This window comes from Gymnogyps californianus, chromosome 3 (assembly GCF_018139145.2).
Source record: "Gymnogyps californianus isolate 813 chromosome 3, ASM1813914v2, whole genome shotgun sequence".
Classification (NCBI taxonomy): Eukaryota; Metazoa; Chordata; class Aves; order Accipitriformes; family Cathartidae; genus Gymnogyps; species Gymnogyps californianus.
The window spans coordinates 1,695,818-1,710,353 of NC_059473.1; the positions used below are offsets into that span (position 1 = coordinate 1,695,818).

General features: G+C 37.8%; 1 protein-coding gene across 3 annotated transcripts in view; it reads left to right on the forward strand.

The window, feature by feature from the left end:
• Positions 1-300: 300 nt before the first annotated feature.
• ACYP2 (acylphosphatase 2) overlaps positions 301-14,536 on the forward strand; it is a 52,323-nt gene continuing 38,087 nt past the window's right edge. For all 3 annotated transcript variants that reach the window (XR_007766178.1, XR_007766177.1, XM_050893786.1), the window contains exons 1-3: positions 301-399; positions 1,060-1,076; positions 3,338-3,447. Coding sequence is in view for 1 of the 3 variants with exons in the window: in XM_050893786.1 (XP_050749743.1) it covers positions 330-399; positions 1,060-1,076; positions 3,338-3,447 (197 nt within the window). In the remaining 2 variants the exon portion in view is untranslated. The remainder of the gene's footprint in view (positions 400-1,059; positions 1,077-3,337; positions 3,448-14,536) is intronic.

The window sequence follows — 14,536 nt, forward strand, 5'->3', positions numbered from 1 at the left end:
CCGCAGAGCGCTGGTTTTCTTGCCGCAGCGGTGAAGGGCAGGGCTCTGCCTCCCCTCAGAGCTGTGGGGCCGGGTCCCTCACGGAGGGAGAGGTGTTCCCCGAGTGGCGGTTTTTCCCGCCCCAGGCAGGGGTCAGTTTGGGGTGTCGTGTCCCCACCCCACCCCCCCGAGCGCCTCTCTGTGAGGCGGCCGCTTACGCGGGAAGCTTGAGCCTCGCGCGCTCCCGTCCGGGCGCCGCTCGCCGGGGGAACGCGGCGGCCCCGCTCGGCCGCGGCCCGGAGAGCAGCGCACTACGCGACAGCGGTTCTTCCTTCGCCGGTGCGGCCGCCATGTCTGCCCTGGGGAAGGCCTCCGGCGCGCTCAAGTCGGTGGATTACGAAGTGTTTGGACGAGTGCAAGGTAAAGACGGGCTCTGCGCTGCGGGCTTTGGGGGGGGGGGGGGGGGGCGGCGGTTTGCGGTGGCGCCAAGGGCGGGTGGTTGTGGCGGGCCGCGCATGCGCTCGGGGCCAAGTGAGGCGGGAGGGGGGGTGAGGTGATGGCGTCCTGTGGGGGAGCGAGGGCAGCGCGGGAGCGGCCGCCTCCTCCTGGTCCCCAACGGGAAGGGGAAAAAAAAAAAAGGTTGTAAATATGCCCCCACTGTAAGGCTCGCCCGGTTCCCTGGAGAGAGCAGGCTGTTCTGTCAAAAGCACTTTCTGTTACCCGTGTCTATGCTTGCGTCTTCTGTCAGCGCGGTTATGTGGGAATGCCCCCCCCCCGGGTTGGCAGCAAAACTTTAAAAGTGAAAATTAAGTCAAAGGCAATTCCCATACTGCAGCATCGTCATTAAAGCTACATGCGCTAACTGTGTTAATGAAAATAATAATTTGTGGAAGGGAAGGCTCAAGGCCAGCTTGTACCCAAATTCTGTAAAGTTTGCTGGATGTTAAAATTTTATAACTGCTTTCTGAAATGAAGACCACAGATGACTTGTATGCAGTTTACTGTAACTTTATATTAAGGGAAATTCCTAGAAGTGGTATTCTTTCAAATTATTTTAATGTCTTTTTCTTTCTTTTCTAGGTGTTTGTTTCAGGATGGTAAGGCAATGTCTGATTTACCAGTTCTACTTTACAGTATCGTATTTCCAGTGCTAAAAATATGGCAGCAGGTCTGTAGAGTATAAACATATCTAACCTGAACTTTGAGTTCTAGGTTAGATGGTTAAGTATTGCAAGTGGATTTAAAAGGAAAAAATATTTGTTTTATGTTACTGTCATATTAAAATGGATTTTTAAAAGCTTTCTAATGTGTTGCCTGTTTGTATAGTATCTAAAGATTGTGTTTGGATTACTTGTGATAAAACAGACATGAGCATTATAACATGTTAATCTTAAGAAAGGTTAAATCTGAAGCTCTTGATATTGGCTTCTGAAACAATGTGTCCCAGTTTAGTTTTTTAATGGCAATATTTTAAGGAAGCTTTTTGTGTTTCCTTGTAACAGTGTGCTGCAAACACACAGTCTGTGGCTCATATCCCAGCCAAGCATCTCCACCAGCTCTGAACATGCAGCAGGTAGTTTTGGATTTCACAGAAACTGAAGAAACAAGAGGGCACATTTCAAATAAGAACAGTTCTTTGTCTGAAAATAGTGGACCGTGCTTAATATTAGACCTAAAAGTTTTTATGCATGGTTTATATGTATTGTGAAATAGTGCAAGGTTGAAATGGATAGAGGATTACAATATAGTATGTCTTGAATTTAATTATTCTGTCAAGTGGAAAGTGTATGGGCACACATTATGTGGTGGGCAGGTGCAAGCTTGCTCTGCCTTGTTTTGAGCTGACCTGGAGCCACGTGAACACACACCACAGTGCCAGTCCTGAGCTAATAAACAGTATTGAGAAACAGATTGTCAGCTGCATTCCCATGCTTTTGGACAAGTTAGCATGGAGAAGCTGCTCATAATCAACTTGAAAAATACTCTTCATAGTTAGCAACACCTTTTCATTGCCTAGATTACCCCAAAATTTGTTTCATCTTTTGGAATGTAGTCATATTGACCTGAAGTTTGACTGTTGGCATTAGAATAACTGTCTAAAGAGGCTGATAATGAAGTGTGCACATCTAGTATCTGTGTACTGTTTTGGGTATTACTGCACATACTCTAAAATGTTTGGTGGCTATTTCCCATCAAAATGTATTGAAAACTGTCAAATCTTATTGTTAGAGCCATCAGTCTCTTGATGTTCTGGTAATACCAGATAAAAACATGGGTCATGTAGTCTTATACCTCTTTACTAAATGTGCAAGAAGCAAAACAGAGGAGGTACTTTTAATGTAAATAAATTTGCTGTTAATGAAATGAAGTACTGTGTATTGGCTAATAGTGTTTTTATTGTCCTATGTGGAACAAAAATTTAATGGATTTCTGCAAAACAGGCTTTCTGCTCCCTACCACTTCAGTGTTCAGAGACAAATGATGAAAACCATGCATATATTTCATATGTACATGAAAGAGAATGAGAAAGTTAAAAAAAAAAAAACCTCAAAAAACAGGGTACTTGGAAGTTCCTGATTTCATCACAAGAAGTGAATAGCTGGGAAACCATAATTTGTTGTGGTATTGCAAAAATACTAGAGAAGCAGTATAATTAGATTATGACCTTTGCTGCTATTTGTTTGTAGTAATGCAGCAGCTGGGGGTAGAATTTAAGGAGTGAAAGTTGGGTGGAAAGGATTTAAAGTGAAACTGGAGAAAAGAAACTATGAAGTTTGTACATGTAGCAAATTTAATGAGTTTAGATGCTGTGATTGTTGAAGAAGCAAATGAGCAGTGATAGGAGCTACAGAAAGGAATGGAGTAGGTACGAGGGGGTGGTGTGGGATTAGTAGTCCTTTGTGATCAAAACTGTGTTAAAAATTCCTAAAATAAGGGGAGCAAGTCTTCGGCCTCCCTGGGAATGGAAAAAAGCCTCATGCCATCAGAGGGTTTCTGATGTATGTACATATGATAGAGCAAAGAGGAAGAAGACTTCTTATGAGCAGCGTAATGTCTCTGTGGGAGCCATCATATCTATAGTTTTATTGAAAAGTATTAAAAGCTATGAAAATGGAAGTGGGAATTAACTCATGCGTTATTATATATATGTAAAATCTCATTCTTGTTCAAAAGTTAGCTGCTGCTGCAACTTCAGAGCTGACAGGAATATCTTAATGCCTGAGTATGAGCATCATCCATGGATTTTTTTCTTAAGTATAGGTCTTAAAGCTATGAAAATGAAAGTGGAGTTTTAAGTGGTATGCATGTGGTGTATGTGCTCACACTGATTGTCCTCTTTCATTATTTTTCAAATCAGTACACAGAAGAGGAAGCTAGGAAATTAGGAGTGGTTGGCTGGGTTAAAAATACCCGTCAAGGAACTGTAACGGGCCAAGTTCAGGGCCCAGAAGATAAAGTAAATGCAATGTAAGTATTTTTGTGGTTTTTAGTCTTACTAAAGTCATTGACAGAAACGTTTTTAATCCAAAGTGACAAGTAGATTCATATGTCAGTAATGTAATGTACTTTCAATAATCAGTTTTGGTGTTGAGGAGATATATTCTTTTAAGCTGTAGAAAGGTCTTTGCGCTTTAAAAATAGCATGTGGTGTCAGCCAGTTTTAATTTCTAACATCACACAGTTTGTCAGTGTATTTCCCTAATATATTCTCTTCTTGTGAAATGAAGAAAAAGCCTTTATTCATACATGTGAGCACAGATCTGTTTTTTAATTCTTCAACACATCTCTGTAAAGAAACAAGCTGAAGAACTTCTTGAAATGCTTGCTCAGCCTGTGCTTAAATCAATTTAAAGGAAACTGAGTTTAAGTGTGATATTTTTTTTTCCTGATTTAAGAAAGAACATGAATACACATTTCAGCAAAGGCCTGTAGTCTCTACCATCTGGAAATAAATTTTGAAATATTTTGGTGTCTTTAAAAGAATGGATATGATTTTCTTTATTAAACTGCCAATTTCTAAATGCTTACAACTATCACTCTGAGGAAATGATGCCTGGAAAAAACACAAAACCCAATTCAGTTGCTTCCAACTATCATTCTTTGCAAGTGTATATAGGGAGCTTGTTGGGAGTTTTTTAAAAATCCTTTAGTGGTTTGTTCTCTCAACAAAGAATGAGCAATAGTAAAACTTTCCTTTGTAAGCTTTATGGATGGGCAATTATTAGGGCAAATTCTGCCAGCACTTTCCGATACAGGAATTGCTTCAAAACTGAACTTAAAGTGAAGTTGGCTTTTTGCAGAGAAAATAGTGTTATGCTTTCTGGTAGAGATTTATATATGATTATCTAATGTGACAGAAGTATTTGTAGTAATTTTCTTTTGGTCTTGAGCTTAACATTAAGTTGCTTATCTTGGGCTGCAAAACATTTATGAAGCCAGAGAAACATCAGCTTTTTGTTTCCTAGATCAAGTTTATACTTATGTTCTGGAAGACCTTTGTTAATAGCCTGATCTAAATATTTTGTAAATTTAGTATCTTGGTGCCATCTCTCTAGTTAATTTAGAACACTGAAAATGAACATGTGAGAAATCAGGATTTGGTGCTATTGGTTGGGGTACTTTTTCATTTAAAAATTTCTAGTCAGTTGATTTATTCTCATTAAGGAGGCTTAAGTGAAAGCACAGCTTAGCTCTTGATATTTTTTGTATTTGTACGATCTAGGATTGCTGCAGAATGCAGTGTTTTCATCCGTCCTTTTCCCTTTCCTGTTATCTGTGTTGATGGGATTTAAAGGAAACTGCACTTACCCCAATCCCAGAAAGTTTGTGTGTAATAGGGGATCTTGCAGTAGAGCTGCAAAATTAGACTAACAAGACTAGGCTTGTTCTCAAAGATGTGTTGGCATACAGACTATTCCAAAAGGAAATAAAAGTTTTTATTTTTTGTTGTTACAAAATTAAGTAGGGTCAGCAAGCTGGATTGTGACAAAAAAAAGGTTGTACATTGTGTTTGATATTCAGAGCAAATAAAAAGTTGTTTGGAGTTGCTGCTGCTTCATTTCATTCTGGAAATCAATGTTGTCCTCTGATGTGGGAATAATGTTGCAATACTGAAGTTAAAGTATGATTTTGAAGTATGCATTGAGATACAGATTATTAAATTGGAGATCCTAGAGTAGAATGCTGAAGGAGAAACAGTTCACTTTCCCTTGCTCCTTGTGCATGCTCTGATATAGCAAAAAGGTAGTGAGTTTATTTTTGGCATTAAATTAGTGAACTTGCATGTGAAAAGGGAGCTATTGTATATGAACAGCTACTTTGAAAGGCCCTTATGTCTCTGCTAGTACATGTTAATAGGAAGTCAAAATAGGTTTGAGTTTTTGAAGTTTTTTCCAGAGCTTACAGCATTTTTTTGTAATGCTCAGTCATGCTTCCTAGGAATTCGTAATACTCTGTTCTAGATTCAAGGGTTATTTAAAATGTTATGTTAAATAAAAACAAAATGAGGCTTGCTTCTGCTGTGGCAAATTAATATAAACCAGTAATCCTAAACATACATTTGTATTCACACTGTGATAAATAATCAGGAGGAAGTTCTGGCACCAACTTCCTATGCAAGCTCTGGTTTGTGTTTGCTAGATATTCAGAACTTAGAGACTGTATGTGTATGACACTTCTTAAAAATTGGGAGATCTTGTATATTCAAAGAAAGGGAACACCTTTCAGAGAAATACAGTATATGAATCAATATTATAAGATATTTCAAAAAGGTTCCCGGTGAGTGCTATTTCAAATATTGGAACAATGTGTTACCTTGTAGAAATCTTTCAAGAATAGTTTGTGCAGTGTCTTTTGGACAGGTATTTTCACACTTGCATAAGTTTCCAAATTAAACTTTAGGCACAAAATAGCCTGACTTTCAGAGGTGCAGCGCTTTGACTTTTAAAAATCATATATTAATGGTAATAAAGTGATTTGTCAGTTGTTTTACTGGTTCTGGCTTGTTAATATTAGTATTTTTTAGGGGGAGGTGGAGGGGGTGTTTTGGTCTATCATAATGTTTATCTTTTCATGATACTAAATAGAATCAAGAACAGACTAAAAAGAGACTAGGCATGCCATTAGAAAGTACAGTTCTAGAACAGGTAAATAGAAAAAGCAATATGGGAGGGAGGAAAAGAGGGATAAGGGTTTGAGAGGAGGATAAAGATAGGGAAAGTGTAAAAAATGTGGGAAAAGCACCATGAGGCAGTTGAATGTTACCAGAAGCATGGAGTGAATAACAAAGGATGCCTTTGTTCTGGAGCAGTAATGCGGCAGACCTCTAACCCAACGGTTTTCCAGCAGCAGTCCTTTGCTCCTGATTTTCTGAACCTTTTTATTCTGTCTTGTATCACTACTTGTATTGAGGCACAGCTACGAAGCACCCAGTACAGGCTCAAGAAACAATGCCTTTATAGGATTTTTATGCAGACTGCAAGGTAAAATATAATCTGGGAGGAATTATGAGGATGGTCCTGGTGATCTATTTTAAGCGTTACTGCAATGCATGCGTGGAGTTTAGATGGAGAGTGACCAGAACCAGTATAAAGTGGAGAGAAAAAAAGATTTAAAGCAGGAGAGTTGGAGGTATGACCATCCACCTGTACCTAAAGCTCTCTAGTGAAGTGAGAGCATGTTAGAGAAGATCTATTCTGAAAATCAGTTGGCCAGGTAACTGATGATATTTGGAGAGCCTTGGGTAGTCAAATACAACTTTACTGTGTTAGAACTGAGGGATTAAGTGCAGGAAGGCAGCCAGAGGCTATGTATCTACTGCTGCAGATGCAGCACAGAAGAGTATTTGCTAATGTAGGCAGTGGGCTGCGGGTTTGGTTCCTTCCAGTCCTGCCAGGGAAAAGAACTGGCCTCTTACCTGAGCCTGGTGTAGTTTCTTAAGCCGTGTGCTGAAGCCTGGATTTTGTCCTAAAACATGGTAGTACTTGTTTCCTGGCAGACATAAACCATGATTATGATGAATTACTTTGAAAAATGACATGCAAAATAGAGTTTGCTCTGGAGCATGTAACAACTTAGCAGGGGCATTCTGACTCTTGCAGAAATAAGTGGAAAATGATAGGTAAGAATGAAGCATTGGGGCCTGAAAAGTGTTGAATGTGCAAGAAGTTTCATTCCTTATTGGACCATTCACTTTGTGTTGAACATGGGTATAAATTTGTGTTGAAGTGGTGCTGGAAGGCTGACTTGTGATTTACATTCTGTGGTGGTGAAATCTTGATCACACTGAAAACTGGCAAAATTTACTGACTTCCCTGAGGCTAGGATTTCAGCATGAATTTCACTGAAATGCAAGAAGCTTAAGGTATGAATGAGCAGGTTTTGATTTTTAGATATTTTTATTTCAAGATTTGTCTTCAGTTTTTAATGAAAAACTCTTAGATTCTGAAAGATTGAGTGACTTATGTAAAAATGTATTTTGAAGCCAATTTTTCATTTTAATTGGAAGATCTTTCAGACCATTTTAGAGGGTATTTTTAAGAAGATTTGAGAACCTTTTACCTGTAAGCTTGCTTTAAATATCCCTTGCTTTTTAACCTCTGGATGGAGCTGTTTGTTCTGTAGATACTTTCAACTATACATGCTTCATTTGAAGTGAATCTATTTTTAGACTGTTATGGTAGAATCCATCTTTTTCTTCACTACCTTTTTCCCTACTGTGTTTTATAGTCCTGTCCTGTTTGCTGCTACTGCTCCACATAGATAACCCCCATTATCCTTAGATATTAAAAGCTCATTTTCAGTCTCTTACGAGTCTGTAAGCCAAAGAATACTGAAGTCACAAGAAAAGCAGAGTTGCAGCATTTCTGAAATATAATGACATAAGGTTTCATGGTAAACTGAAGGCTTTTTTGCCAGCCCAGATATCATTAAATGGGGTAGAGGAGGTAGTCCTTTGGTTTCTTTTTTCAGGAAGACTTATAGTACAGGGTTTTTCATTATAGTATCTTGTGATGTTTTTTCCATTTTATTCATTTAGTAAGGTTAGAGCCTTCATAGTTGTTGTGGTTGTTGCCATAGCAACTTGCATTGACAGGCTGGAAATCACTTTCCTATGAGTATTTTTTGAACTTTGAATGTTGACACATTACTTAGTTATCCATTAAAAAGGAAGATAAGACTTTTAGATTGCCAAGTTCAGAATTTATTCCAAAAATCAAAGATTTCAAAGTAGGCTGACACTTTAAAATGTAAAATCTTAGGACATTTTTTTAGACACAAGTAGTATATAACAGCATAGTAAGTATTCTTCCTGTCTTTCTAGAAAGGCATGATATTAAATATAGATTGCTTGTCTTGGAAATTGTTTTTAATTAGTAAATTAATGCTAACTTAATGTGAATGTTTTAATTTTTAATATCAGTGTCAGTTAAGAAGAATTAATATTAAATATATAAATGACACAAGATGTGAAAATGACTTCAGTGTGTATCTGCATAGAAAAATCTAGATTCCTACCATGTAAAAGGGGAGAAGGGAACTCTGTGTTAGTTAATATCGCAACTGTTATTCTGTCTCTGTTTCATTAGTCAGGTGTATCCAAGATTCCTGTCTGTACCAACTGGCATTGAATAAATACCTTTTTCTTCAATATGACTTTGTAATTGTTTGCAGAAAATAGTCCTGATGGCATGAAATGGAACTAAATGCTAGTAAAAAAACCTCCTCCATATTTAGACTATGACTGGGTTCCTTGAGCAGAATTCTGGATCTTAATACCCAATTTATGTTGAGATATAAAATGAACAGATTTTAGTCTGTTTTGAGGTTTTTGTCTGTTTTAAAAGGATATTTTTAAAAACTTTCAGCTCAATCTAAATGTTTAGAAGAAACTGTAATGCTTCTGTGCATGTGAACCTAGGGATAATGGTAGAAATGAATCTGCAGGGAACACTTATATGGACAAGGAAGTGGCTTAGGGTTTTAGATACATTTGAGACACTGTGATATACCCAGAAGCCTGCTATTAAAAAGAAGACTTTTTAATGAGTCAATTAAATTAAGTCAATTTGGGTTTGGCAACAGCTGATCTGTAAAACAATGTCATTGCAGACTGGGCATCGGTAGATTCAAGAAGTGGTGACTAACATCAGACTAGCAGAAAAGGTACAAAACTTCCAGAGATACTTTTATGTCTAGGGGGCAGAGAGGCAGCATAATACAGTAACTGAAGGTGTGCTGAATAGAAAAAAAATCATTATGGGAGATTGGTCCTAGAGATAGAAGGAAAATTATGAAATCTGTTAGTGTGGGAGAGGAGAATGTCAGAGGGGTGAGCTACTTGCGGTGGAAGTGAAATACCAAGGGGGGGTTGAAACCAAGTTTGTGGTCAAATGTGGTAGAGAGGATTTAGCAAGAAAGAGATCATTAGACCATCTTAATACAAGTACTTCTAAAACAAATTCAGTAGGCTGTGAGAAACTCTTACCATTATTCAAAGATGGATGCAGTTCTCAAAATAGGCTCCATATTCATAGGTATACGTTTTCAGGGTTGTATTTATTAAAAGGTTGTAAAAATTTATTACTGGAATGATCTAATTACTAGCCATGTTTAATGAACACACTGGCTGAAATTCCATTGTATCTTTGATCTGATCAAGGCATGTGTAGGCCAAGGTGAACATTAGCATCCCAAATGTCTAGAAAAGCATATAGGCACAAAATTGCAACTGCTAGATTTGAAGTTGATCATGCAAAAAACACTGGTCGTTACATGCTTCAGTGTTACAGAAAACATTTATAAAATTGTGAGGACTAATACTTATTGCCATGCTGGTTTTCTATAATTTTCTATAAAAATACATCTGCTGTGATGCAGAGCACCTAATGTTTACCTTGTGTTTTGTCAATGAGGCAGCTATGTGCCATAATAGTATGGCTGAAATATTTCCTGGATGTGCTGTTCTTGGGAAGCTGACAGGGATATATTTTAAAGGAAAGGGGAGAAGGAGATTAAAATCCCATTCTTTAAGCTTTCTTTTTTACTTTGCTAAAATGTGAAATAGTGAAAAAGGGTTAGGATGTGTTCTCATTTATGATAGTAATGAAGTACAGTTTTTACATTAATCACTGCTGAAGGTGATTTACAGTATTTCAGTGACTCAATAGCAGTCAGGTGACAGGAAATATGATGGGGTTTTTATAGTTCAGTGTGGGTCCAAGTATAACAAGCTCAGCTTTTTTGGTTTGGTTTTATTTTTATTTGTTTAAAGGTAAAGCTAACCTATACTGGAAAATTAAATTGTTAAACTATAATCTTTGTGGCTAGTATAATGGTAAATGTGACCATCTCTCTTCATACTGAATGTTTGAGATATTAATTTCTTATCTATGATTATTAGTTTATTGCTTAAATTGACAGGCTAAATTGTGAGCTACTTAAGTTATATGGGCTCAGAGCTTGGTCCTGTAAATTAAATTTACTAAATGTTACTGATGATGACCTGGGAAAGAATGGAATTAAACCTTGTTCTCTGGGGTTTTAGCAGTTCAAAACTAGATAAATGAAGAACCCATTACAGTTTATTGTAGCAACTGAACTCTGCTTATAAGACAAGGAATGGGTCAGGTAAGTCAGAAGATACTGGTTTTTGTTACTGGCTTCTGAGAATAAAACTAATGAGGTATTAATGATACTTAGCTGAAGGAAAGAGCTGCATGCTTCCAACACAAAACTGGAGGCCTAGTGGCTTACCTTTGTTCTGCCCTTGCCATTTTATATCTTACAGCAGTGCTGACTGCCCCTAAGTGAAGTCCCCTCTTGTTAGTCACTTAGGGGCATAGCAAAAGGCAATTGTCTCCCTGTGGACCAGGAGTGGTTGAAGGAAAAGAGGTGTAGCTCTCCACTGAAGGTCACACAGCCCACCAGTGACAGAGCCAGGAATAGAAGTGGACTCCTGGCACAGGTCCTGTCCTTTAGACTGTGCTGGATTGTCACTGTTTGTTACTGTGCAATGCCATAAACCACTAAAGCTTTTAACCATGGTTATGTCTTTCTGGATATGGAACAGTGCAAAAAGAATGTTTTCCACACCCCCATTTCTTCTGCTGGGGTATAAAGATAGCTGTCTTATATGACCTTGTGGATTTTTTTAATCTAGTAATTTTTACAGTTGCTGTGAATTTGCAGTAGCTCAGTGGAACTGGAATTCTTTATAAAGTATATGCTTCCATTTCTGATTGCTGAAGTATTCATAGCAATTTGCTAAAAAATACAGTTTGTGCTAATTTAACAAATTATCTAAATGTAGGCTTATAATACAAATAGATAGGATTTACTAAATACTGTCTTATTAGAGCTTAATCTTCATGTTTTCTTCACCTTTTGAGTATCGCATTTTTTGAAGGAGTGCAGGCTAAGCAGTTCAGTCAGTTTTGAGCATAAAACAAAGGTTCTTGTTGAAGATCACGTGCTGTCATTGACACTTAAGGTTCCTAAGTTAGGGCAGTGTTTAATTCTCACAGCTATTATTCTAAAATATGTCATAGTTTAGTCTCATCCCATAAACACAAGTCTATTGAGGTATTTTCATTTGTTGGAGGGAAGGGGCCACCTCTCAACAGCTTATGGTATTTGATGCTTGAGTTGATTCAGCGAAGAATGTTTCTTCCTTCCAGCTCCCTCTGAAGCTGCCAGAAATGTCCATTTGCTTTACGGGGAGCCATATGACTCCTTTTGTTTATTAAAACTTTAAAGTATTCCACACTTTGCATGTTTGTAAGTCTCTAAACAGAGAAAAAAAAAATGTTGCTGCAGGCCTCTCAATGTACCTGGTCTCCTGTTCTTATTACTAGTGGGCATACTAATATTTGTTTAAAAGTTAGATAGAGAGAAGACACAAAGCTGCTTTCCTTTTATGTTTATAGAGCATCTACCAGATGTTATTCCTGCACTTAAACAAGACTGAATTTCTGGAATTGTGCCTCTGGAATGAGAAGCATTAGTCTATACAGTGTCTTGGAAAAATCAGTATGTGATCTTGGGCAAGGTACTTAACTTTTTTTTACTGTGTCTCTCTGGTGGCTTGCCTCTTTGGAAATGATGGTTCCACAGGGATGTTGCATTAATGCTTCAAAGTCCTTTAGCAGTGTTAATACATGAAGTCCTAACTTGCTGCAGAATTCCAGACTTTCATTTGCTTAGCTGACGACTACCTGTGGTAACTTTCAATTTTCGAAGCTCTGGTGCACAGTTGAAAGCAGGTAGGGCTGCAAGGTTGATTTGGATTGTACTATAAACGCAGGCAAGTGGAACTGTTGTCTGAATATTCAGTTCAGGGATTTTCTTCTATAATTAGTGTGATATGCCTTTCTTACATCCACACTGAAAAATCAAGAAACTTACTTGGACTAAGTTGATCTTCTGAATTAAACTGCAGTAACTATTCTAGAGCAACTCTATGCAGGATTGGGTGAGCTTTCTGGGAGACTGTTTTCAAAATGCAAATGCCAGTAAGATGTGTGATTTCTACTGAAAGCCTTTTGTTCGTTTGAGCATTTCAAGCATTTGTGCATTCTTTAGAGTTGATATTAGTGGGACCATGTGTTGGTCTGATGTGTTTGATATTTTCAAAGCGAAGATGTTTTCTTATCACTGATACAGTAGAACGTGGAACAGTTCAATGCCGTTATTCTGGCTTTTTGTGCTGGAGAAAGATTGTTCTAGACCTGTTTAGTGCTCCAACACAACTTTTACAGAAATACTGAGTAAAAGGTCAGTTTAAACTGTATTTTTAAGGAGGCTTTTGTACTCTAGCTTATCAAGGGGAATAACTGTGTGCACAGTTAAATAGAGCTTTGGCAACAAATAGGTAATTATCAATAAAAGCATGTACTTGAAAAGTGTAGGTTTCTTTGAAACCTACTATAGATGCTATATTTGACAAAGCTGCCTGGGTTTTTGCAGTATGAAATAAAACAAGTACTTGAGTGATGTAAGGTTCTAAATGTTTGTCCTATCGAATATGGCTTGCTCTGTCAAGATTGCTGAGATAATGTCTGTGTTGCCTTCTGAAGGCACAGTCTTCCTTTGCCCCTGTTGAAAAAAAAAGCTGTGGGATTCGGTTTTCACAGCAGTGAACCTAAGCTGCTTTACTTTGCTTCGCAGCAGGGTTTTCTAGCTTGAGCGTAGTGCTTCACCAATGATACTCTGTAGCTTCCAGTCATCTTAGCACATGGTAGAGCTTGTTCATGTTTGCCTATATCCAATTGCATAAACATAATGGGAGGGAACTTGAGAAACTTGTTGTAACTTCCTATGTAGAAAAGACTCGGATGCTGCTGAGACTGAATTTATTCATGTGCATGGATTACACATGTGCAACTGTATATAAACTCACTAGAGTTTATATACAGGCAACTTGGCCACAGATTGCATGTGATGTTTCAAACAAGTTCTGAAAATAAAAAATGACTAAGTGGTTCTTAAAGAACAACTTCAGAAATGTAACTTTTTGTTTTGCTTTTTTATTCAATCACATTTTCTTTGACCTCAAATTCTGAAGTGTTTTTTCTACTGAAATAAATGGAGGCATTTTAAAATGTTTTTTTAAACTGTGTTGCTTAAGGCTAATGTTTCAGCAGATTAGGCACAGAGATTATATAGGATGGTTGACTTTTTTCAGTGTTGTCCATGAAGCTGTGCCAAAAGTATGATATGAACTCTGGTATGAAAATTTTTGGTTTGGTTTCATGTAAATTCTCATGTTTCTCCCTAGGTAGGTACTAATTGACATTGGCATGAACCAAGAAATAGCCAGGGATACCTACACTGTAGCTGAATATCATAGTGGATATTTGTCTTCTGAAAAGTGCAAGGCATAAGAATTAACAAATCTTCTGTATGCTGAAAGGGTAACTAACACTGTTTATACAAACTTATAATTTGATAGGGGTGTCCACTTGATGTTCTAACCTACAGAAGCTTACTGAGAAGGAAAAGAATTCAGCTAACTAGTCTAAAAATGGAGATTAAATGTGCAGAGCAATGTTAAAAGATCGTTTCTGAGTTTGTAAAGCCAAGCATTCAAAAGTTGGGATAGACTAGAAATGAGTTGTACTACAGTGCACTATGTCTGTTTTGTTCTCTGATCTTCCCACTTGATGGCTGAAGGGGTTTGTTTTCCTTTCGTGTGTGCTGATTATATTTGAAGATTAATAGTCGAGTAAGTAAGGAACAAGCCTGTTGTGACCGCTTTTCTATCTTAAGAGGGATGAAGGGTGTTATTCTGGGTCTAGAGATTTGTGTTTATAAGGGACAGGAGAAAGCAACATTAAACTAATATTAAGGTTGCATAATGCAAGGATGAAAAGACCTCTACAAGAATGTTGCTGCTCTCCCCAGAACAAGTGTTGTGAACTAGGCAAACAGATTCAGGATTAAGCTAGTAGTAGCCCTTGCTTCTGGTGAGAAATCAGGAGGGAATGTTTTTCAGATGTATTAATCATGTGCATAGTACCAGATGCAAGAGCTCTTCCATAGGAATGCAAAGATTTTG